General features: G+C 41.3%; 1 protein-coding gene across 13 annotated transcripts in view; it reads right to left on the reverse strand.

The window, feature by feature from the left end:
* The window catches only part of CAMK2D (calcium/calmodulin dependent protein kinase II delta), a 153,261-nt gene that overhangs the window by 85,553 nt on the left and 41,267 nt on the right, over window positions 1-26,441 (reverse strand). For 12 of the 13 annotated variants that reach the window (XM_081925084.1, XM_081925085.1, XM_081925087.1 and 9 more), the window contains exon 3: window positions 2,726-2,785. The exons of the other annotated variant lie outside the window; for it this stretch is intronic. In XM_081925084.1, coding sequence (XP_081781210.1) covers window positions 2,726-2,785 — 60 coding nt within the window. The remainder of the gene's footprint in view (window positions 1-2,725; window positions 2,786-26,441) is intronic. 13 annotated transcript variants of the gene reach the window in all.

The raw sequence follows: 26,441 nt of genomic DNA on the forward strand, positions 1-26,441 counted from the left end.
CCCCCTTCTCTCTCCACTGCATATAATTTAAGGTACTTTGAATTGAAATTCCATGTGCAGAAAAAAAGCAGACTCTACAAAAAGAGCAATTTCCCACTACTTTTCTTCTAGCTTTTTCCCCCTAGCATCATTACAACCCTGGATAACTACAATGAATACAGTACAAGAATATTTGTAAAGTCTGATTTCTGACACTGCTCAGTTCATTTTTCAAGTCCTGTTAAAAGTGCAACTTTTTTTGCATGTCCCATTTCCCACATGCGTCTTTTCAATTTAGCCCTACCATATCAAGGGGATTGCCATTCATGATGTCCACTGTTGCTCTGTTTACATGCTACATTTTTATCCTATACTCATGTGATTAGAATAGGTACTGTGCTAACCAGCTCTTGGTTGGCAGAATGCAATGAAACATTACTTTAGTATCTTTATTTTTGCAGTAAGCAATAAAGAAAATATCCATCCTCCTATTAATGAGGCTTGGCAGCTTTGCAAGCGGGCTCAAAATTTTTGCCAGATAAACGATGCTGTTGCAATAGCAGTATTACCAATAATCTTACTGCTTTGTTGTTTTTGTAAAACGCTTTGAGGTTTTTCTACAACTAAGCGGTTTATAAATTTTATGAAGTAAAAGAATAAATAAAAGAAAACACTGGCTAAACAGCAGCTTGATTCTTTTGAGGGTTCCATCACTTTTTAATATGGAAGCTGTATTATTTAAATGCAGAAAGTCCAAATCTCTAAAGAACCAAGGCATACTTATAAAGTCATTTTTGTATTATCCAAATAGACAAATATTAGCTTTGTAATAAAGCAGGCCTCAAATCTAATCCCATCTTCTGTATAGATGTTTGATCAGCTGCATCCCCAGAAGATCAGTATGAATGGGGATGGTTGGACTGAGAGCAAGTGACCGGCCTGCAAGCACCAAAGCCAGAGATGTTGAAGGATGTCAGGGATGAGAGAAAAAGCTCCCTCTCTTCCTTATAGCAGCCTCTCACTGTGGGTGTACATACAAGCACCCTTCCCACATTAATGTGTGAAAGGGGGACAGGATTGTTCCTGCTGGCCACATACCCAGCAAGCCCATTAGGTACCCCTCCTGTAGCTGCCACAAATACGGTGTCCGTGAGAAAGAACCACACACATGTATATAGATAAGGCTCTTCCTTTAAACTGGGAACGCTGGCTGGTCCAGGGTAGAGAAGCTGTGCAAACGCCTGTCCTTTTCTCACCAGTGCTAAATGTGTGACTGCCAAGGGTGCATGGCTAAGCAGGGATACATCAACAGATGTGGCCAGCGGACAGAATCCACTTCCCATAAACACATACAGTAAACAAATGAGGAAGGGTGCACCCACAGTGAGAAGATGCTGTAAGGTAGAGGGGTCCTTTCCTCCCTCGAGTATCTCTGACTTTCTTCCTGCCCAAACAGAAGCAAGGTGAGAAACAGAAGATGGCCCCCTACAAACATTTCATTCAAGGGCTTAGAGGCAATAAATAAAGTAGAACAGGACATTTCTGACACTGCCACACTAAACTGTATTGCTGCAAATTTCAGACAACATAGTCATCCCATAGAGTTAGCCAGTACACATCAAAATGAAAAACAATGGGCCTTTATTGCCACATTCAAAAGCATATATCTTTTTTTTCAAACTAAACAGCAAGATAGGAGCAGATAGTTGCCTTTGAACTGACCACGAACTTCAAATTCTCATGGACTTCGGCTAAGGCCTTGCAATCTCAAAACAAATATCACCACACACATAAGAACTGCTGAAGTGTTCACCAGAGGCCCAGAGCTGAGCAATGACTTCGCTAGGTCCATGAGCGTCTTCAAAGTGACACAAACCACCAAAACCCCAAACAACTGGCCTAGAAAGCATAAGATAATATGCCAGAGCTTAGGGACAATGCTTTTATCTCAACACAATGAAAAAACAACAGCACAAAGCAAAAAAGAAACATGAGCACAATTTGCTACAAATGCTTCAGAAAGTTCCACACAGGCCATGGGATGCATCCTGTTCCCTCCAAGCCTGTTCAAATTCAGCAATGAAAACAAGCTTAGTTCGACTTATACCCTCTAATTCAAAGAAGAAGCTCTACTGTAGCGATTTTAAAACTCTTGCTATATTGCAGACAACTGTGCTGATATGGTTGATTGCCACACATTGCCACATTAGCTTATAGCCCCTGCATAGGACAGGTGAAAAGGTAAGAAAAGGGATGGGTGGGAGGTTTGTTAGGTATTGATAGAGTTGTGAAAATTCCATCTCATTGAGCTGTCAGAGCTGTCGTTTTCATTTCTAACACCTAGCCTACTACTTAACCATTCTTTCCCTTTCTTTATTCCTTGGGTAGCACAGCTGGGTCTGGGGTGAGGAACCTTTGCCCTTCCAGATGTTGTTGGCTACAACTCCCTTGATCACTCACCACTGGTCATGCTGGCCAAGAATGATTGGAGCTAGAGTCTAGCAATATCAACAGGGCCAAGGTTTTGCATCCCTTCCCTATTGAAATGTGAAATATTTGCATTTCTCAACATATGCAGAAATTCCTTAGTAAATTAAAAGTTTTAATGCTCCGACACTGGTATTAGATCACATCAGTACAAGCACAAACTCATCTCTTTGGTCTGCCTTATTTCTCTGAGACTAATACTGTGGCATTTGTCCTGTAAAAAAAATTCTACATGGCTGTGTATTCTCCACATTCTTACCAATATTGGGGTGCTTCAAAAGGCGACAGATTCTAGCTTCTCTTTCCAATTTCTGGTGATCTGCAGAAAATAATAATAAATAGATTAATAATTTTAGCAGGAATAACCATATCTTTTATTAGCGTGAGAATAAAACAAGAACTGATGCAAAGTGAAACATGATCATGGGATGTACATAGTGCCCTTTGCATATCTGAAATTCCTATAAATACTTTATTCTAACCATCTGCCATGGTGACTTAGAAAGATCTACTTAATTCACAACTTTCTTTAAGCAGAATAAACTTAGCTATTGTGCCAGGGTGCTGTCTCTAAACTCTAAACGCTAGATTAAGTGTCGATCCGCACTATACATCAAAAGCAGTATTAAACAACCTTAAACAGTCTTGGCTTCCCCCAAAGAACTGTAGTTTTTAAGGGTGCTGACAGATGTTACGAGACACTTGTATTCCCTGCATAGAGCCATGGGTTTCAGAGTTCCCTTGTAAGAGGAACTGACTGTTAAACATCTTTAGGAACTGTAGCTCTGTGAGGGGAACAGGAGTCTCCGAACAACTCTCAGCACCCCACAAAAATAGGATTCATTGGGGAGAAATCATGACTGTTTAAAAAATGGTATAATAGTGTTTAAATATACAGTGCAGATGGAGCCAAGGCTTAGTATAGTGGACAAGAGAATGAGCTAGGAGATTCCCATTTCAAATCTTCTTAGGTATTTACTGTGTGACTTTTGACAAGACACTGGCCCAATTCAGGTGTCATGGCTATTGGCTACATCGTGGTTTGTTTATCAGGGCTGTGCGTCAGTCTTCCACACTATCTCCTCCCTTTGCAGTTCAGCATTATTTTACCCACACTGAAGGGGATGGATGGGATTGCAGACCTGAGATACCAGCTCTGCAAAGTAATCCAACTTGTTAAACCAATTTTGCTGGGGATAAGGGTGGGGTTAGAATAGTCCATTAGAAGGATGCGGGTGGCGCTGTGGGTAAAACCTCAGCGCCTAGGACTTGCCGATCGTATGGTCGGCGGTTCGAATCCCCGCGGCGGGGTGCGCTCCCGTTGCTCGGTCCCAGCGCCTGCCAACCTAGCAGTTTGAAAGCACCCTTAAAGTGCAAGTAGATAAATAGGGACCGCTTACTAGCGGGAAGGTAAACGGCGTTTCCGTGTGCTGCTCTGGTGCCAGTTCGCCGGAGCAGCTTCATCACGCTGGCCACGTGACCCGGAAGTGTTTGCGGACAGCGCTGGCTCCCGGCCTCTAGAGTGAGATGAGCGCACAACCCTAGACTCTGTCAAGACTGGCCCGTACGGGCAGGGGTACCTTTACCTTTACCTAGAATAGTGCATGGCAACTCTTCTGAAATGGGGAGCCTTCTGTCCTCATGGAGGCTCCCTAAGCATTATAAAACACTGGTTTCCCAGGGTTCTAACATTCTTATTTTCCAGGGATCTAAAGCTTTCAGTTTCAGAAGATCTGCCTCTAACTTGTGGAGGGCAATGAGAAGAGTGAAGGGAGGGTGGAGCTAGGAAGCTCATCTCCGCTGCTCCCCGTTGCATGTTTCTGTCATAGAAATCTAGAACCTTTAGTGTGAATTACTTCGGCACCCACTCACTGCTCCTATCCAAGTTTCTTTCAGTGTCATTTTGTATACAGCAGAATTTATAGGAACTCTTAATGTGCCCGGACATGCATAACACTTGCAGGGAGGGGAAGAGTTTTAGGAGAGACTTATACCAAGTTTCTGTATGACATGATCTGTTTGATGGCCTAGAATTGTTTTGCTAACAACTTCCATGTTAAAGTACAGTGGTACCTCGGGTTAAAAACTTAATTCCTTCTGGAGGTCTGTTCTTAACCTGAAACTGTTCTTAGCCTAAGGCACCACTTTAGCTAATGGGGCATCCTGCTGCCGCCACACCGCCACAGCATGACTTCTGTTCTCATCCTGAAGCAAAGTTCTTAACCAGAGGTACCACTTCTAGGTTAGCAGAGTCTGTAACCTGAAGCATATGTAACCCGAGGTACAACTGTACATAAATCCTCTTGAGGTGGGAGGTAAGGAGAGGGGGAAAACTTGTAAGTGGCAAGCCACTATGGGTTCCTGAAATCAAGCCAGCTTGGAGTGCAACCAAGCCGAGTATATTATAACTAGCCAAACAAAGGCATCAAAGAGTGCTGCAATTACTTGTGATGGAGCAAATAATTTACAAGTGAATTATTTTCTGAACTTTAGCCTAATTTTTTGCTTGTCTGAGAATAGCTCATGATTTCCTCTGAGTCATCTGTTATTAAGCAATCACACCGCAACTTCCAAGATTTATTCAGCAGGGCACGGCAAATGGTACTTTAGGTCAAGTTGCCAGAGGTATGGCAAACCAGGAAATGCAATCAGGTTGACATTTCTGCAACTTCTACAACTTCTCATGGCCAAGCTAACAGTTAAAAGGAATTCTGTGGTTTGTTTCTCCTTGTTTACATTTTCTTTTAAAGCAAAAGTAGTCTGAGCCAGAGGGTGGCCAGACTTCTGGGATCTACTTGCTTTAGTTTTTTGCTTTTTATCTAGTCTAGACCCTCAAGTTTCACCAACTAGAGTCAAATGCAAGAGAGTGGCTTGTAGGGCTGGTGTAAAAAAGGAACAGAATGCCTGTGAGGCACATATCCCAGACCAAATATTTGCTTTCATTATCAGAATTGGCCTTGCAATCGTTTCACACAAAAATACACTCCGGTTTTCTGCAAATTACCCAAAAAAAGGGGAGAAGTCTTTTTGTAATTTGCAACTGGAAGCCAAAAATACTTGGAGATCTATTTCAAATTGCCCAGAGATCTACCAGTGGACTCCAATTTACCTTCTGCTCTCCTCTGGTCTAGACAGATTATAAGCCTGAGTGGAAGAAGGGTGGGAGTCTAGTAGCTGCTCAACCCATTTCCTTATTTATTTCAAGGGCCCTTCCTTGCCAGATGGTTTCACTTTATTTATCAGTTTTCCATCAGCAGGGCAGTCTGGCTGGATTTGCACATGCGCTCATCAGTACTGGGACAGCTTGACCCGCACGGCAAGAGGGATGTATGAGTTTAATGTTCTTGATTATTTGTCTTGTTGCTTGCTATGCCATCTTGGTACTGCATGTGCACAATCAGGTCGCCATGGGGCCCATGGGGGTCATTTAACCGGCCCATGGACCCCTGCCAACCGCTCGGGGACCCTTGCCGCCTGCTCAGTTGGCTCCCATGGGCCGCGCTAAACCGCCGCGGAGCAGAGCAGGGACTGCCTTCTGCAACTCTGGCTGGCTTCCCATTGGCTGCAGGAAGCTCCTTTAGCCAATGGGAAGCTGCACACGCCTCCTCAGCGCTAGAAAGAGCGCTGGAAATAGCGTTTGTGCATGCGTGTGCACGCACACACTCCAGCCTACCGCGGTGTCTGCGGGACTGTGAACCAACCCAAGCCACAAAAACTTTGCTAACCCCTGCTCCAGACACACAGAACATGCATGACAAGAAGAAAACTCTAGGTTTCTCCTGTATGTGCCAGCTTGTTTTTTTAAAAGGTGAGGAGCGTCCAAATTGCATCCCTACCTTCACATAGTACCATCCAACAACAGATACATCGTGTTAAGTCTTGTGCTTGTCTGTTTCATGTCTATGAGCAGCCCCTCCCCCTCCCCCAGGACACAAGAGCCCTATCAGGCCCAAGGCACATCTAGACCAGGATCCTGCTCTCACAGTGGCCAACCAGATGTCTATAGGAAGCCCACAAGGAGGACAGCACTATTCTGTCCAAGTCCCTCAGGAACTGATACTGGAGAGGATTCAAAGCTACATTGACTAGGAGCCATAGATTGCCTTATCCTTGTCAATTGTTGCAATCAGGTTATCAAAAGCACTAAACAGAAAGAGTCTTATATGGAGTTAAACTGAACAGTACTTTGGTTTATAATCCACCAGACATAAAGTATGCACTAGATCTGAATGTTAAGATTACTGTAAATTGCTCCCATGTATGCATATTTCAAGGCAATGCAAATACTTAAAAGAGAAAAGTTGGTAAGTGGTTGGAGAGGATCACACAATAACATTGTCTTTGATCAATGAACTATTTTTTTTCCTTGAAAGGTCTGAGACTTCTATGATATATTACCTTCATCTTTCATTTTCATTCAGAACAATCGAAAGCACTCCATTCAAGGAGCAGCCACGTTATAAGCAACAGATTCTATTTTAAATGTGTAGTCTAGCATCAAGGATTGCTTCAGGAATTCTCAAGAGCTTGCAGGCACCCAGTAATTTTTTCTACTTTCCTTTTCCCCTTTCAACAATGTGTGCGGGCACAGAGAGAGAGATTGAGAGTTCACAAACTGCTTCTGAAACTGCCCTTGCTTTCAGATGAGGTTTACCCATGGGACATGGAAATCCAAATTCCCATGGAATTGTTTGTGTGGCTCTGTGGGTCTGGGCAAAACACTTTAACAAATGTTTATCAAATAATGTGAAAACATTAACAGATGAAACATGGATGAGGCTGCAGAAATATCCATAGATGTTTTTGCTCCTCTGCAAAGTTTCTCTAAAAGCTATCCAACTGTGGGAGGACATCAGTAACAAAACTGTTAAGTTTGTGCAGCACCTTCCTTTACTGATTACACTGAACTCTGTACAAGAAATCAATGCCAGATATAAAAATCAAGGATTTGATTTTCAAGGCTCCAAAGCCCACAATGCAGCAACTGTCACCAAATCCAACTGCCCTAATTTTCTCTTTTGGAGAGGATGATACTTCTGACATTTCACAGTGCAGCCAATTTTAGACTTTGATTATTAGAGAATTCAAAAGCAACTTGGCTAGTCACACCACAGCCAGCAGTTCTCAAGGCTTTCTGTCCAGAACGCTGGATGCCCCAATTGCTTCAAGCGGAAAGAACAGAACCCCATCAATCCAACCTTCTACAAGGCCAAGGCTGGAGAACATTGGCTCCTGGACTTTACACAAATAATGCATTTTCTCAAACCAAATGCTTTAGTAAACATCACCTTCTCCTAGGGAAACGTTTGAAATTGTCTTCCTTTATTTATTCCTTACTTGGAAGGGTGGGTGAGGTGGGGGGGGGGGTTTGTCGAAAAAGTAAGCCACTGTTCTAACATAATCAAGCACAACTGACATTAATAAAGTGTTTTTCCTCCTCAGCGGAGACCAATCTTCTTAATGTATCCTGTTTTCAAGTACTTGTCAGGTAGCCATTATTGCCAGGACAACTTCCCATAGATACAACAAAGCACAATGGATGCTTGTATCCAATAATCGGATGCCACAACGAGAGCCAAATTTTCTCTAACAGGCCACTGGATGAAAGCAACAACAGCCCCCAAATTAGGGCACACAGCATGCCTCAAGTTATTTTTGTGGATGGACACTGCATCAGAATTTCTATTCAATCAGGCTCTGAAAAAATAAGGCTAAGAAAAGCAAACTCAATTGATGTGGGCTGCTCTTTGATCACTGAATAGATTAGGGAGGGTGGCATCTACTGAGTTTAACTATTTACCTTTCAGGCATTAAGAGGTTTTTTGTTTGTTTGTTTGTTTGTTTGTAAAGAAAGAAAGGTAAATTTGCACTAATCTTGCCAAAGGATCCCAACACAGGAATGAACAAAGGACATATTTATCAGCCACTGAGTGCTTTCCTAGCGCTCAGTCTCATTTTTCTATACCTCTATTCAGCCATTATTACTCCATTCTCAACCAGCAGGACCATACTAACACATTAATCTAACAAATTATGGGATGGCAGGCTATACCAAAAGAAGGTGGGCACAAGAAGATAGATATCATCACATCCAGTGCTCAAAAGGGCTTAGAAATCATCAGTGACAAAGTAGGCTTTTGTCTTTATCCAAAATTAATTACAGGGAAATGAGGCATATGGAACCATGGCTCAAAGCAAGTCATTCTGCCAGGAATTTAAAACCAGATCTTTCAGGTTATTATCTGCAAGAAACTATCAAATACTTAGTAGGAAAAGTCAACTGTCAAGAGTTTATAACGAGCAGTAATTAGTATGAGTGCATGTGCTGAGAATATATAATGATGTAGCATTCTGCAACAAAAGTTACTCCAGAAGGATATGGACAAGTTGGAACATGTGCAGAAGAGGGTGACCATGATGATCAAAGGAAACCAAGACTTATGAGGATCAGTTGAAGGAGCTGGGTATGTTTAGCCAGGATAAGAGGAGACTGAGAAGATATATGACAGCCATCTTCAAATATCTAAAAGGCTGTCACATGGAGCAAGCTTGTTTTCTTGTGCTCCAGAGGGTAGGTCCTAAACCAATGGCTTCAAGTTACAAGAAAGGAGATTCCGAACTTTCTGTAAGTAAGAGATGTTTGACAGTGGAATGGACTCCATCGGAAGGTGGTAGATTCACCTTCCTTTGAGGTTTTTTGGCAGAGGTTGGCTGGCCCTCTGTCATGGATGCTTTAGATGACATTCTTGCATAGCAAGGGGAGGTCCCTTCTACAATTCTATGATTCTAAGATGGCCACTCCATATTCACAAGCTGCAATGTGCAACAGCCAGTCCATAGGCCACAAGTAAAATAGCTGGGGATTCCATAAACCCTCCTGCTGAGCCATTGGTCTATCTACTTCAGTGCTGTCTTACTCTGACAATGTAGAAGCAATCACAGTTTTTAATTTCCCAGACCTACGTGGAAATGGTAGAAACTGAACCCGATACTCAACCACTGAGCTACGGCCCTTCCCTTCGGAAGGCAGGGAATGTCGCAGCACAGACCCTGTTGACTCTTTTGGTCGGATTATTCAATCCCTCCCTCCCCTTCATACACACCCACACCCCTTTCAGCACAGGAATGTAGGAGCAAAGAGATGTCTCTATCAGCGTCTGCCGAGTAGAAGAGTCAATAGCAGCCTTTAGTTTAATACTAAACATCCAGGTAACTTGAATTCTAACATATGTATCTTTAGAGAACACGTAAACAGGAAGCAACATTCAATTCTCCCACTCAGTCCTTCCCCAAACACACAGATTAGGGAACATTATTACAGGAGCCCAAAGCAGAATGAATGACTTCTGGAATTCTACTTTCTTGGTTGTTTTATTTATTTGTTTTACTCTTGATGTAACTTATAAAGGAATGGCCATGCTAGTCCATTGTAGCAAAAGCAAAGGGACCTTTTTCTTGGTACAAGTAATTCCAACAGTAACAGACATCTTTTGGGGACATATGCACACTGATGAGCAAATACTTGAGTGCTAATGATGCACCTGTCAGCATCATGAACGCAAAATGCCTTCACGACTCTCAGATTAGAGAACTGTCTTTTACCTGCCTTGTCCTTTTGCCTCTCTGGCAGTTTCCAGTGCTTGCATATTCACAGTCCGGGGGAGATTCAAATTCCAGTTCACAAAACACTAATGCAATTTCCAATTCCAAAAATGTCTGAGCAAAAAAGGACATTTCTCAGTGACACCGTTTCTAAAAATAACACTTGCACAGATGAAAATGTGAGGTTAAAGTTCCCAATCACTCCCTCAAGCAGATTATTATTTTTATAAAAAATAAAAATCTGTGGTTTTGCTTATGGTGTATCATAGCCAAGGGATTCCTTATTGCTTTTTAACTATGCCTTCATTGACTGGTACTACTGGCTGGAACGTGGCTCATTTCACTTTACAGACTATCCTGCTACTGTAAAAACAAAAACTCTTTAGATGGATGAGATCCCCCAGCAGGCATTTGAATCCCCTGACTACTAGCTTATATAGACGTAAAAGGGAAAAGGCTGCGAAGAAAGGCTAGAATCTTCAGGGACATCAGCACGTATATTCTAAAAAAGAGAAATCTTTGGAGGCCATGCATCTTGGCAGGAAAACTCTCTTTCCTGATCCCAGATGTATGTTGGCTAGCTTTGTGTTTACACATTTGTAATTACAAATACAGCCTAGATTTGACTCCTAGTATCCAAACTATTTGTCCAGGACTGAACCTCAGGCTCAAAAGCTGCCCTACCTATAGGACAAAATGTACTGTTGACATCTCCCTCAACACACAGAGTGGGGGGAAATCCTCAAAGATATTATCTAGTACCACAGATTATTATTTTTAAAGGAGTCCCGCCACAGAAGGCAAATGCAAATCTACTGCTACATCAATGTACTTCTAAAAATGGAAGAATGCCCCACAACTAATCCTTGGAAGTTACAAAGGCACAAGACAAGAGCAGCTGGAAAACAAACCAAGCTTTGGAGAAAAAAAGCCATAGTTTGCTTGACTGAGTGACAAACTTGTGGTTGGTTAAACAAATGATGGCTTAACTTTATGTGTGAACCAGGCCAGTAAGTTAGATGCTCTACAACATATTTGTAATCCAGCTGGAAGAAAAAAGTTTTGTTTGGTGACCAGTCAAACCTTGATTTAGAAAGGGTACTTGGTTCATACATAACACCAAGCCACAGTGAAAACAAACCATAGGCCAAAAAAATTCATGGCTTCAGACAGCGATTTGCTGGGAGTAAACAAGCCATAGTAGAGCTACTAGGCAGTGTCCACACCTAACACTAAGCCATGGATTTTAAAAATCATGGTTTAGAGCTATGACGTAATTAGGCCTAAAAAAGTATTGAACATTACTTATTTACATTTTAGGATATTGATGCTACAAATTAACATTTCAGTTAAATGTTTACTATGGTGCATTATAACAGCAAAATAAAAAGATGTGCATTAAATAAAAGTCATGTACAGACTTTGTGTTCATTTTTTATTATCTATCATATTACATGTTGCAAGAGAGGTGACTAAGGTGTCCTTGCCAGAGGTGTCAAAATACCTTGTTCTGGCCTTGCTTTTAAAAATCAACTCCAGAAGTCAGATTAAAATGAAGTGCGCCGCGGACAATCAACTAAATTATTATTGGCCTATGTTGTCATCTTCATGCACAAAATTATGGAAAATATTTCCTATTAAACAATTTACACGTTAAGATTTACAGTCCAGTAAAAGTGGGTGTCTACTCTGAAGTAAATCCCATTGAGTTCAATGGGACTTCCCCCTACTGAAGCATACAGAGGGTATTCCTGTTCCTAACAAACACCACTTAAAACGTATCAGATTTTGCAAGGGTGCTCTGCTTTTTTATATAGAATTGTCTTGATAGGAGCATTCTGAAACTATTTTGATTACTTAAAATATGGGATGGCCCCCAACTTCAATGCTGCCAGTTACCTAACTTATTAATGCCTCTTTCAGAAAGGTCATTGTAGAATCGGAGAAAGTAGCCCTTTAAATAGGGAGCATAATTCTCCCCCCTCTCCCTGTGTTTTGGCAGAACAATTCCCGTATCTGTAGATAATATCCTCAGCTATACTTTGCAAGACTGCTTTACCTGGACCTAAGCCAAGGATCTGGGTAAGTATTTCTGTTTCCGTGATCTGATTTCCTAGTGGGCAGTCAACAGTGTTAAATCGCCTACAAGGTCTAAACCTTATGTCAGTTCATGCAGAAAAGGGAGCCTCGACCAACTGAACCCTCAACTGACAATGATATCAATAGCACAAAAGTGTACTAACTCACATTAAGACAGAGACAAAGACCCATGCTGCATCTTGAATTATACAATCTGCACCGAGGTCAAATTAAATTTAATATGTTTGCATGTGACTTTTTCATTCTGATTTTATAGTCAAATTCACAGTCTGTAACTTTTTAGAACATGTGTGTTGTATATATGCAAGTGCGGCTTTCTAATGCAATTTTTGAACAATGCAAATAAAACATAGAAACATAAACTTAAAAAGAAGAGAGCTCTAAATCTGAAGGGGGGGGGGGAAATACCAGTTGCCCAAGAGTGACCCGTGCTGAGGCCAATCTTCAGTTATGCTATCTCTTGGTTATGTTTGCTTATGTCTAGTCACATCAGACATTCAGTCAGGCCAAACATCATATGAGATTGATTACTTTTATATATGCACATAGAATCTGGACACACTTGGTTTCAGCATCAGATACCGCAATAAAAAAAATGGCACGGGAAGGAATCTTTAAATCATATTTTTGGTAAGCCTACTACTGACTTCAGGCCTCATGCTGGAACCAGCTCCACTGAAAGATATGGTCCACAGCCTGTAAATTATGAGTCATGCCTAAAGAACCTTGGCTCTGTTACCTCTTTCATGTCTAAATTCAAATTTATTCCAACATCCTAGATTCTGGCTCCTACCACAATAGGGATGACTCAGTTAACACAAACTGGATTCCAAGAAACTGTGTGTACAAATGACATTGAATGAACTGATGGAAAATAATAGTTTCCTTTCTTGACTATTTTTTTTGGGGGGGGGGATAAGGGGTAGTCTACAATATTATTTTATCATAACTGTTTGCTATTTTGACCAAGGTTTCAATCTAACCACACTTACTAGGGAGGAACTCCTCCTGAATCCTGTGGCGGGGAGTGAATTTCTGGCTGCATATACATGCTTAGGCATGAACTGACTATACACTTACTATACATTTTACACAACCATTGCGTTTTTTTGTCCCTGCTTTGCTAGAATAAGATGCAGTTTTTCAGGGCTGCTCTGAAAAGCTTAGGTTTTCGATGTCAGCGTATTGACAAATCTTCCAAAACTGAAGAAACCTATCAAAAACATTCCCTAGGATCTAGATCAGCCTTTCTCAGCCTGGTGCTCTCCAGATGTTTTTATTTGGTCAGCTGTGTGTTTTTTATTAATTTGTAAACTGCTTTTTCTCCTGCCAACCTAGCAGTTCGAAAGCATGTCAAAGTGCAAGTAGATAAATAGGTACCGCTCTGGTGGGAAGGTAAACGGCATTTCCGTGCGCTGCTCTGGTTCGCCAGAAGCGGCTTAGTCATGCTGGCCACATGACCCGGAAGCTGTCTGCGGACAAACGCAGGCTCCCTTGGCCAATAAAGCGAGATGAGCACCGCAACCCCAGAGTCGGTCACAACTGGACCTAATGGTCAGGAGTCCCTTTACCTTTACCTTTTTAAACTGCTTTTTATGTGTCAAGTCAGTCTAGAAACATACTGCAATTTGTTTGTTTGTTTGTTTGTTTTGCTCAAGGTAGGCTTAAAAACAGGACAAAAAAGGTTCTAAAGCAATACAAAATGAACACCTAAAGCTTTTGTTGAAACAAAAATACCTCCAATTGTTTTTGGAAGGTACAGTAAGTGGGCACCTGTCGTATCTCAACAGGACTGCTGTTCCTTGGAATGAACTACTATCATCCCTGACATGCCATCTGCTGCTGATGTGGAAGTCCAAAACATCTGGAAGGCTGACCTATACTAGTCTATAATTTTCTAACTTCCCCCGTTTGGCAATTTATGAGGGCATCCAGCGTACCGTACTTCATCTTTTTCTTAAGCTGCATCTCTAGTTAACAGCTCCATAAAGATTATATCAGAGGATAAGTATTTCCTCCCTGTAAAGATCTACTTGTAGTAAGTAAATCAAATACTGAGATTCATAGACTTCAGAGTGCAGTCCTTAAGGTACTCATATTGGCTGACCTAAAGGGGTTACTCAAGGTAAATTATTTTAAAATTGCCAATTGTTAGAGCTTTCAATAACCAAGGTTAAGGGTGCTTTCAGTATGAACACCATGTTCTTTAAGGCTATGGAGCATTGAGCTACATGACTTGTGCCTTACAGACACAATTCATTTGAATAATGCCACTGCTTCCTCTTGCCTAAACAAATTATTGGTTACTAATTTCTCACTTAGCTGAAATTATTTCTAAGCATAGATTTTGTGAACAAGTGCCTCAACCATTGCAGGAAGTACAAACTGTAGTCCAGAAGAACAGACATAAGGAAAATTACTAATACACTATAGCGAGGCACATTGCAAATTGCTGGTGTACGTTATGTCACCGTTTTATATTTTGTTTGATTTTTCAAAACATTTATGCATTTGTGTGGATGACAGCGTGAAAATCTGTGGAGTTTAATATGATTAAATTTAAAAGACAAATTCAGAACAGATGCTGTTGGTAGAACAATGCTGGCTTTGAAAGCGAACAATTTAAACATTATGATGCAGTCACAGAAACTAATTAAGCTATGAATCAACTTAACAAATTGCAAGCAAATTGGTAAATGTTACAGATGCTTCTAGTGGTCACTATGCTGAGGCTTCAGGGAAAAGTAGCTGTGGCAGCAGGCAGTCATTCATATTTACTGTTCCTATCAGTTGTCTAGCAACCAGACACCCAATGGCACCATGACCACTTGACACCACTGCATTGAAACTACCCCAGCATGAAGAATACCTCACTCTTCATGCTTTGTGCAAAAATAACTCTGAAGGCTCCTTCGTCTCAAAGAATAGTGCCATTTGTAAATGCTCCTAGGTGGACTCTCTGAAGTGCTTTCCTGATTTTATCACTTCCCAGTAAGGGCGAAATGTAGGCAAACTCGGGAGAATTAGAATGTCAGCTTTCACAAAGACCTGTGCATAGACAAAATAAGGAATCCTTTCAAACTCCATGTAGGATTGGCAAAGTCAAATTTGCCTCCGACTTGTAAAGCAAGAGTCACCCGCACAGGAGCATGGCCATCCCCCATCAGGTTCCAATCCCCTCTCCTCTTTTGTCTAGCTGTTTCCATAACACATCAAAGAAAATGAAACAGCACAGGCCCAATGATGACAGCAACTCTTCCCAGTAGGGCAGCAGTGAGGACTGAAGGTCCCAGACCTTCCACATCTCTCTATGGCTCCTCCCCTGGTTCCTTTCACAGCAGCCTAAGGCTCTGTCACCTTGACTCCCACCGCTCCTCCCATTTCTCTGTGTGTTCTGGGAGGTCAGGAGGGAGGGGAGCTGATCACAGCAGGAGGGGGAGACCCTAGATTCTTCCGCAGCCTGCCTCCACTCTGCTTCTTGGCTCCCCCTCCTCTCCTGCCTCTGGGTCTGCAGTGCCCTCTGCCACAGCCTCCTCCTGCTCACTAAACCCTGTTGCCGCTTCAGTTTCCGACATCTCCTCATCCCAGTTTCTCCCTCTAACCATGCATCATTTCCCCAACACCAATCCTCTGGCTCTGAGCCTTCTTCCCCGGGGGTCCCCCAACCAGTGCCTCCCACCGCTCCTTTGCATTTAGCCAGTCCAACTAGGGTTTGCGGACCTGTTCAAACACTGGTTCACAATCCCAACTAAACTGTGAAATCTAGTTTATACTAACCATGGTTAATGTTGCAGATGCAATGCTGATCACAGTTAGGACTACCAGGGAAAGGGGTGTGTTTGTATGTATATGTGTCTGCCTAATTTGTAATCTGTGTTTGGAAAACAGCCAGTGTTACATCTGTGCCAGACCAACAAGGAGGACTATGGTATCTGAAATGCCATCAAATGTATTGTGGCAAAAAGTTTTTTAAAAAAAATGTGGATATGCTGCCTGTTATATTTCACTACAAACAAATAAATTTTCCCATGACAGCTTACCTTCATATTATTTATTCTCAACAGACCTAATTTGTGTATGGAAATATCTCCTTTTCTCTCTCTCATGACAAGACAAGATGAATATTAATCCAGCAAACAGGTTACTTGTAATTCTGTCACAAAGCTGTGTTAAGGGAAGCGGAAACACCCAACTGCATTGCTTTTGAAGGGTTCGGGGCTAGAGAAGAGTGATGGAAAGAGATAAATTTATTACATGAATATATGGATTTGTTGCTTAGAAGCAAGAATTTAGCAGGCCATCAATCAGGCTGATAAGGGGGAAGTGTGGCATGCTGTGGTGTGGTACACAAACTGAAAAGCATCACTCTGGGAGAGATACTGAAGATGGGTGCAGGCACATACACAGAACAGAAAACTAGGATTTACATTATCTATGCTGACTAGTGGCAACACTCAATGGTCTCTGCCAGAGCTCTGTGTGTACATGTTTCAGATATCTTAGACACAGAAACAGGTTCTTTTAATGTTAGGATTTTTCCAAAGAATGGAAGAGAAAAGGAAAATTAAGAGTTGGTTTATCAGAAACAACAGCAAACACACACACACACACACACACACACACACACCTGGTAGCTTTTAAGTCTTTCAGTGTTGCATGGGCATTTGGTCTCACATTACTGGCATGGAATATGCTAAGTGCTATGAGGGAGGAAAGGGAAGATGATAAAATTCCAAAGAAGTAAACTTCATCACACTTAATTATGTTATATTATGCACTGCTCCCAAAGGAGTGCAACACCACAACACCTGCTTCTCTGAAACAAACTAGAAAGCCAGTGTATAATGATATCACTGTGTGTGTGTGTGTGTGTATCCTCCTATCTCCTTTCCTTAAGGAAATCAGCCCTGTGTGCTCACTGAAAGGACAGATTGTGAAGCTGAGGCTCCAATACTTTGGCCACCACGAGAAGAGAAGACTCCCTGGAAAAGACCCTGATGTTGGGAAAGATGGAGGGCACAAGGAGAAGGGGACGACAGAAGACGAGATGGTTGGACAGTGTTCTCGAGGCTACCAGCATGAGTTTGACCAAACTGCGGGAGGCAGGGGAAGATAGGAGTGCCTGGCGTGCTCTGGTCCATGGGGTCACGAAGAGTCAGACACGACTCAACGACTAAACAACAACAATCTCCTCCTGTTCAAAGGCCTGTCCACCTCTTCACCTTCTATGCTGATCCGGGCTCTTCTGGAAAGTACACCCAACTGGCAAAAGGTGAAAGAAGTTCATCTTAGCAGTCAGACTGCCGTGACACATCAATCTGCCAATGTCTAGCTTTGAAGTGTGCTTATGTGTATAAAAAAGAGAGAGATTTGTCATTCCATAGTGATTCACAACTTGCATTCAGAAGAAGCAATTTCGTCCTAACCTTCACTTATATAGATACAATAATTGGGAGATGAGATACTACGCCATTTGACTGACCTTGGATAAATGACTCAGCTTTCCAATTAACTGCACTTTTCAAACTCAAGGTAAAATGTAAAGCTTGACCTTCCAAATGTTTAAAATCGTTTCATTCTGTAGGTACTCATGAACCAGCTTGGATTTTATGAAGTCTTCAGCATAGTTTGCCAGAATACAGTGCAGATGGAGTGTGTTTATTTGACCCTAGGTAATGGTTCCACCCTATTAATTTCAAAACTTTACATTCCAGATTGTATTTAAATAATATCTATTATATGAGCTGGTAAGCCAAACTATGACTGACTAGGAACAAACAAAAGACAAGCATTCTTGACCATGCTGCTCAAAGTGTGCTTGACCCACTTCTCTTTTTCCCAAGCTGGGATGAAACAAACCATAGTGAACCAGCACTCGTTTGTTTTTTCTCCTTGACTTCCTCCTATGTTTTGTTTGGAGAGAAACAAACCATTAAGTGCTGGAGTTTTTTTAGTAATTGGAATGGTACTGCCCACAACCATTATTATTTCTAAATTAAATACAGCAACTTCTCATCTTATGCAGGGGTTTGGTTTCAAGGGTTATGCATATAGTATACACAAAAACTGTGTACAGTGGTACCTCGAGTTAAGTACTTAATTCATTCCGGAGGTCCGTACTTAACCTGAAACTGTTCTTAACCTGAAGCACCACTTTAGCTAATGGGACCTCCTGCTGCTGCCGCACCACCGGAGCACAATTTCTGTTCTCATCCTGAAGCAAAGTTCTTAACCTGAAGCACTATTTCTGGGTTAGCGGAGTCTGTAACCTGAAGCGTATGTAACCTGAAGCGTATGTAACCCGAGGTACCACTGTATAGTTAACCCCTTGGAGCCACTCCACAGCTAGTGGAGGAGAGAAAGCATCCTTAGCCCTCCCAGAGTCAGTGTGCCAAGAGGGCCTTGCCCAGCAAGCAAGGCCAAGAGCCTGAAAGCTATTTCTGTGTCGGGTCCACTTGGGATACCTGGAACAAAAAGAGCTTTTAGGATCTTAGCCTTGCTCGGGGCGGGGGGAGGTCTGCTCAAGGCACCGGCTCTGGAACATTGGTGGTGCTCCTGTGACATCTTGTGAGAGCATCCCTGCGCCTTGTGTCCAGCAAGATTGGCAGAGTGCTTAAAAGCTCTTTCCATGCTAGGTAACTCAAAGTGGACCCTGCGCAAAAACAGATTTTAAGCTCTCCACTCTTGTCTGGGTTGAAATTTCAACCAGGCCTCCTTCAACAGCATATGGTTGAAACTGTGCAAATCAAATGCATGTAACATGAGGGATTATTGTGTTCTGTTTTCTTTGCTCTTAATTAAGCCTTCTCAGGGACAAAAGCAGATCTAGGGGTGGGTTTACAAAAGAATGAGCAAAACTCCACTTGCACAAAACAGGGCTTTTCTTGCTTCTTCCTCCCTCCACTGAAGATGCTGTGCACACCCCAAAAGCCACTGCTGGGGGTTGGTTGAACTTCTAAAGCAGCATGAGCCATGGGACTTTGGACTTCAGCAGGATAGGAAAACTGGAGACAGTTCACTTTTCTGCTTCTACAAGACATCTCTGGATCCAAAACCTGTCCATATCTTTGAGGAGATTCCTATCAACCCTGAGCTGTCTTGACTCATCTCAAAGCAGCAAATTGTTGGAATGGAGAAAATATAGATATTGACATCTTTTTTTTTTTTAGAATGCCAGACATATGCTCCCTCCCACTGCAATAGACTTCTGGAGTACTTAAAAGAGATACTGGCAGTGTAATGCTGAACATGCCTCTTTGGGGCACATGATGTCAGCATATTATGTGGTGTCTTCTTTTCAGTCAGGAGTTGTTGTTCATATTAACTTTGCTTTGGAAAAACCCTTGAATACTTGCAGATGTTCACACACTTTTACATTCAAGTATTGTGTGGAATAATAGATGGACAATGATAGTGGAACCTACGAGTCCTTATGGTTGTAAAGAGACTTATACCAGACTGTTTTTTTAATATAGTTTACATATTTAAATTAGATAATTAGTGGATTATTCTTATTGTTAACCTGAGCTAACCATTTTTCCTTTCTTTCTTCTGCTATATTGTAGTTACGTTACAAAAGCTATATTGTAGTTATATTACAAAAGCATTTGAATGAGTTTCCTGAAGGAAACAAGTATTTAATGTGTTTTTTTGCTGTTGCCATCCTCAGATTTTTTTTGAAGTGCAACAAGATTCAAACCACTTTAGCCCAGATAGGTCTATCTCAGGCTTCTTCAATCTTGGCCCTCCAGATGTTTTGAGACTACAGTTCCCATCATCCCTGACCACTGGTCCCGCTAGCTAGAGATCATGGGAGTTGTAGGCCAAAAAAAAATCTGAGAGGCCGAGGTTGAGAAAGCCTGGTCTATCTGATAAAAGATCAGTCTATGTTGAGGAAATAAATCTATGAAGAGAGATTATCTAATTCAGGATGAAGAACTAAAGCCATGGGTAGTGCTACTTGATTGAATGATTTGGAAATAGTGTCTCAACTGGGACATTTCACACAACGAAAGCACTAAGGTGCGTTTAAAAATGTATGCTTTCATTCATTAGTTCCAAAGATATTTAGGAAAGAGGCAGAGTTTATGCATGCTCAATATGTGCACGACCATCTATACGCACATTGCACCAAACCCAGAAGTGACCCAGAAAGGTCATAAAGATGTCACTGAAACATCACTAAAAGGATGAAATGTTGGCAGAATGGGGTGTTTTCAGGGATTTTCAATGGATTTCATTTATAAATGATTTCACTGACACATGTGGTGCCTCAGAAAGTAACCCCCACATAAATGGGGGTTGAGGTGTTGCCTATATCAACATTACTGGTTTCTGAAGCACAAAGATGGAGCAGTCAGTATATGCCATCTTAAGCATTTACAAGTAAAAAAGGTGAAACCAAAGTTGGTTGCTCAAAAGACAGGACTTTTGCTGCCACTAATTCCAACACAATCAGATATATAGTACCATAGTACATACTACATTATAGATATATAGGCTTCTGGGTCTTCCATTACAATTTTCGTCTTACTAATCTCTGAGCCCAGTTCAGCTATGTAAAGTCTATACTTTCTGGAAGACAATAAGCCAAATAAGCAACTTTCATTATTCCTGTGCATTTGTCAGCAATACAAAGTTATCATGAAGCACACTTTCTCCTCCCTCTACCTCCCAGGATTTTTGGGGGGGCAATTTTATCAATTCTTTCTATAGCCATCTGCTGTCTTACCATGCATTGCTTGTAATATCTGGGCCAATATCAACCATGTTAATGAAAACAACTCATCCAGCTAAGTTATCTTTGAATGGATTCTACGCTATTTTATTTATTTATTTGTAAATGGAAAACCTATTCTTGACTTGACTGTACAACTGTCATTTTCGTCATCATTACTATGTTTATATGTGACCCGAGAAACCACAGGAATGCAGGGCTGTCATTTCAGCATGTGTTTTCAAACTACTGGCAATTTCTTACTGTGAATCATGTTTCTATTTAATTGCATGGAAGTTGACTAGCAATAAACTTTCAGGCATTAGAATTACCTATTGCCAAGTGTCCCGGTAGGCACAAAATGAATCTACAAAACATTTAAAGCTAGTTAAAATTGGAGAAAATGGGGCAGGATGGGAGTAATGCAGATATATTTTTATCAGGACACAGTGGTTCAAGGGGCAAAGTAACAAAACTATCCCCTAATCAACACATTTTCTATCAAGTTTTATTTACTTTATTGTCAGTGTGATTGCTGACCTCCAACTAATTGTAAAACTTGAACCTTCAGCTTCCAGAGTCATAGGGAACCAATTTGACTGCAGTCATTTTACGACTGATAATAAAGATACTGTGCCAAAAAGGAAAACCGGGGGAGGGGGAGAGAGAGAGAGAGAGAGAGAGAGAGAGAGAGAGAGAGAGAGAGAGAGAGAGAGAGAGAATCCAATGTTTACATCCACTGCAACAGGGTAGGTTGCAGGACTACAAGTTCCACCAGCCCCAGTCAAGGAGTCCAGAAGCACTCCATACATGCACTACATGGTTGGGATGACCACAGACAAAATGGACGGCCCTCTGTCATGCATGTTTCACTTGTGATTCCTGAATTGTAGGGAGTTGAGCCAGATGACCCTCAGGGCACTTTCCAACTTTAGAATTCTACAATTCTATGAAGAGTAGAAGCCATGGGGAGATACATAAGCCGGAGGTCAGGGGCGTGGCCTCTCTGCTACTTCGACTAACTCACTGGGGGCACACCTAGGAGTAGCTGAGAGATGTAGGACCAATGGTCATGTCTTTTCCTACATTGTAAGTGTACTTTTGATAATAAAGAGATAATTCCTCACTCTGGACACCCCTTGCCTTGCAATGCTGAGACTTCATTGTAGGGAACTCCTGGATATAATACATCTTTTCTAGTTTAAGCTAGAATTTTATTGCACTAGGTAAACACCTTCTGTAAATAGTTTTTTTAAGACAGAAAAATACTCTGCATTAAATTTTACTGCGACTTTTTATAACAGAAACTTTATTTAGAGATTATCAATTTGTGAGCTGCCCTGGGATCTTCGGATGAAGAGCGGTATGCAAAGTTAATCATCATCACCATCATAAAATAGCAATGACCAATAAAGTGAGTGATGATTACTCTTGAAGCACATCCATGTAAAACACCTACACAGAAGTCAGAGAAAGTATAAACCACAAATCATTGTTCACACCTCATTTTAGTTTAATTTTAGTTATCTGTACAACTTATCCGAACTGTATTTAGCCATCCTTCCAGTTGACATGCTTGCGGCTATGTTAGACATAAATGAGCTTAGAGTGAAAACACATGGTAGTTATTGTTTGCTTTCATGTTGTTAAGCAACTGGAAGTTTATCAGGTTTCTTCAGCCAATTAACTGCCCATCCTGCCTTAGCAGAAAGAAAGATCAATGGGTCAAATCCTCAAATAGCTTTAAGCTTTCCACAAACGGCTTTGCATGTTACTATCAACAGACAGGGTTCAATTGGATAATTCCCAAGGAGCAAACCTAGATTAAGAATTCTATTCACATTTGTGCTTTGTTCCTTCATTTGAGAGGAAACATGTTTTACATTGGAAAACAATGCAGGAATTGCTGAAGGGAGAAACCTGTCAACGTATCTGAAAAAACAAATAGTGACACATTTGGAGTACAGTACCTCACTGAAGAAATTACAAGAGAGGGCATATGAAAGAGCTGCCACCTTTCTTTCTCGCAACAGTGACATCTTTATATGATACTGCATGATTCTGTGTCAGGTAATGAATGACTGATGACTTCGTTAGTACTCCCTTCCCTAACGAAGAGAGCAAGTGGTTCTTCATGTGAATAGACTGCATAACTGTACTACAATAGCAAACAAAGATCAATCAATGTGATTTTCTTGCACTCTATATTGCATTTTATAAAGAAACCATAATTTAAAAATATTACTTTATTATGCATATGCCACCCATCTGACTGGGTTTCCCCAGCCACTCTGGGCGGCTCCAAACAGAATATTAAAAACACAACAAAACATAAAACATAAAAAATATTCCCTAGGCAGGGAATATTCAGATGTCTTCTAAAAGTTAGATAATTGTTATTTTATTTCCTTGACATCTGATGGGAGGGTGTTCCACAGGTCATGTGCCACTATCAAGAAGGCCCTCTGCCTAGTTCCCTGTAACTTCACTTCTCGCAGTGAGGGATCCACCAGAAGGCCCTCGGAGCTGGATATTTGTTTTATACATGCTATCGAAGCATTCATCCATTTCCAATCAGCCCCTCCAAAAGAGCCTGTGTGGTGTTGGGCTTGGATCTGGGAAGCCAGAGTTCAAATCCCTACTCGGCCATAAAGCTCACTCTGTGACTTTCAGCCTAGCCTACCTCACAGGGTTATTGTGGGGATTAAACGGGGGGGGGGGGGAACCACCTTGAGCTCCTTGGAGAAAAAGGTGGAATGTAGATGTGGTAAATAAAAAATATCCTTAGACAGATGGCCAGATACAGCATAACACATAGAAACCACAGTCCCAACACAATAAAAAAATGTGTCTCACTGAAATATGGGCACTTCATAGGAATCTGGTGCAAGACTGTGCTGCAAAATGAAAAAAAGGGGACTGGGAGATGAATGTATGGGGAGAAACTAATTGCCTAAACCTACAAAACTAAATATAGCATTAAAGTGTGAATCAATGCAAGTCTCTTTGAAGGTTGTATGTGCCTTCAGTCCTACTGATCTGCAGTGTTTAGGAAAATGTTATATGCTTATAGCAGGGATGGTGATTCTCCCAAATGCTGTTTGATTCCCATCATCCCCAGTTAGCAAGGTCAATGGGGGTTGTAATTCAGCAACATCTGGAGGGACAGAGGCTCCCCACCCCCAACTGAAAACATAACAACACCAATTTGATTAAATCATAGAAGCATAAAATTGTAGAGTTGGAAGGAACCACTGGGGTCATCTAGTCCAACCCCCTGCAATGCAGGAATATTTTGCCCATTGTAGGGCTCGAACCCACAACCCTGAGATTAAGAATTTCACACTCCACCGATTGAGCTATCTCCCAGGTGCTGTGTCCATTCTGTATTTTCATGCCAGATACCGTAAAACAAAATTGATATACCAAATTTAATCCCTGTATTACAAAGGAGAAACTTCAAACTACGTTGCGTTGAAATAACATGTTGACAACATTCTAAAGATTAAACATGGTCAAAATAATGGAATAAAATATGCGGGGGGAAATATGAAGCTAGAGGTTCCTGGACGAGCATATTGCTGTGACTTCGTTCTAACAGCTTGGATTTCCTTGTGCAATGCATACATTTTATCACTAATTCAACATTTATCTGTTTTCATATGTAAGCAAAACTTTATCTCCATTTCTGATCTAATAATCTCATTCCTAAAAGCAACACAAAATGTTAATGTACATCAAAAGACTATTATGGGTACTCATAGTTCAGGTTGCGATGCCCACATTTTCCATAAAAGTAGCCTGTTCAGTATGCAAATGATTCATAAACCAAACAGAAAATAAACCTGAAACACTTCTTGTTTTAAGCATGCAGCTTTTATCACCCCTGCATCACTTTAGGAGCAGCTGAAATTAGTTTAATATCACGCCCTCCTCGGCAGAAGAAGAGTCTTGATTATATTGCAACAAGTTTGCTTAATGCTTGGCTACTATGCAGATATGACTTCTATTTAAAGGCTTTTTTAATTGCCGGCTCCCAACTCAATTTAAAGTGTCAGATGCTAAGAGTCACATGTTAATATTCTGGCTTTTAGATCATACCTAACAGTTTAATGCATCAGAGCAGAAGGATTTAAAGACGCCTGTACTATTGCATACAACAACAAGCAGTTATACAGCAATGCAGCCATTCCTCCTAGTTTCCGTCTAGTTTACGTAGCAATATATTTGGACACCTTCTGTACACTAAACTGTGTTTCCTGGACTATTTTGGATTAAATATCCAGCACAGCATAATTACCTTCTTTAAATCTGTCCAGTCCTCCTCAATTTTGTTTAAAAAACACCTTGTTTTTAAATTTATATTTGAAGCAACCAATTAAAAAATTGTGCTAATTAAGGTGTTTATTGAGCATTCACCCTGAACTGTTTGCACTAAATTTAGAAAGCAACTGGATTTGTCGGAAGAGCAGGAAAGCCACTATACCAAATCGTATTGCTAGCTATTGTGGATCTCAAACTGTCTCCATGGCCATCTAAAGTACCTTTCCTGTCAACACTCCAGCAGTTTGATACAGATGAAAAATTAAATCCTTCCCTGTGGTTACTCAGCCCCTGGTTGCAGTAACTACAGTCAAAAGAATTGATGCTCTTTTCCACTGTAAAGTGTGAGATGAACAACCCACCGCTATGAACACTTACTATTTCTATGATATGGCAGGCTTTCACAAAACACAGAGCAAGAAACTACAGAGGGAACACTGAGGCGCACAAGCCGTGATAGAAAAGGTCAAGTCTCCTAGATTACCATTGCCAGCAGTGGACAGGAAATCCTTTTTTCTCCCTCAAAACATTTAAGTCTGTCATGGGTTTACAATTGTACAGCTGCTACACGGTGAGATTGCACAACTAAACAGCAACAACAAATAACAACAACAACAACAATTTTATTATGTATATGCCACTCATCTGACTGTGTTGCCCTAGCCACTCTAGGAAGCAATTATAAAACCACAGTAAAACATCAAACATTAAAAACTTCCCTGTACATTCCCAATATGTTCTTTTTAAAAGGGATCAAGTGGAAATGCAGAAGGCATGGCAACGTGCTTTAGACTAGATGTGGCTAACCCTTTTCTGCCCAAGGGCCACACTATCCTCTGGAGATAAAGTGTGTGTGGTGAAAACGTCATCCCCTCACATTCTTGTACACACATCCAAACTTATTCCAGAACGCATGCATACTGGGGTGGGGGTGGGATTTGTACTCGTGGTCACAGGCGGCTCTTGGGGGACAACTCTCCAATTTCCCTCAAATCATCTTCCCACACATTTTTTTAATGTAGTGGCACAATCCTAATCACACTAGTCCTAACCCAACTAATGAAATCTTGTTTCAACACTCTTGCACTGCAACTGCAGCAAAGTTCTCGGAGGCTATTTTGGGGAGAGGCAAATCAGGACCCCACAGAGCTGGGGGTTAGCCACCCCTGCTTTAAACAATGCAATCCAAATTGCACATAAAGCAGTGATGTTTCCTGCAATGTAAAGGTGTCCT

The sequence above is a fragment of the Podarcis melisellensis genome (genome assembly GCF_964234715.1).
Source record: "Podarcis melisellensis genome assembly, chromosome: 9".
NCBI classification, from domain to species: Eukaryota; Metazoa; Chordata; class Lepidosauria; order Squamata; family Lacertidae; genus Podarcis; species Podarcis melisellensis.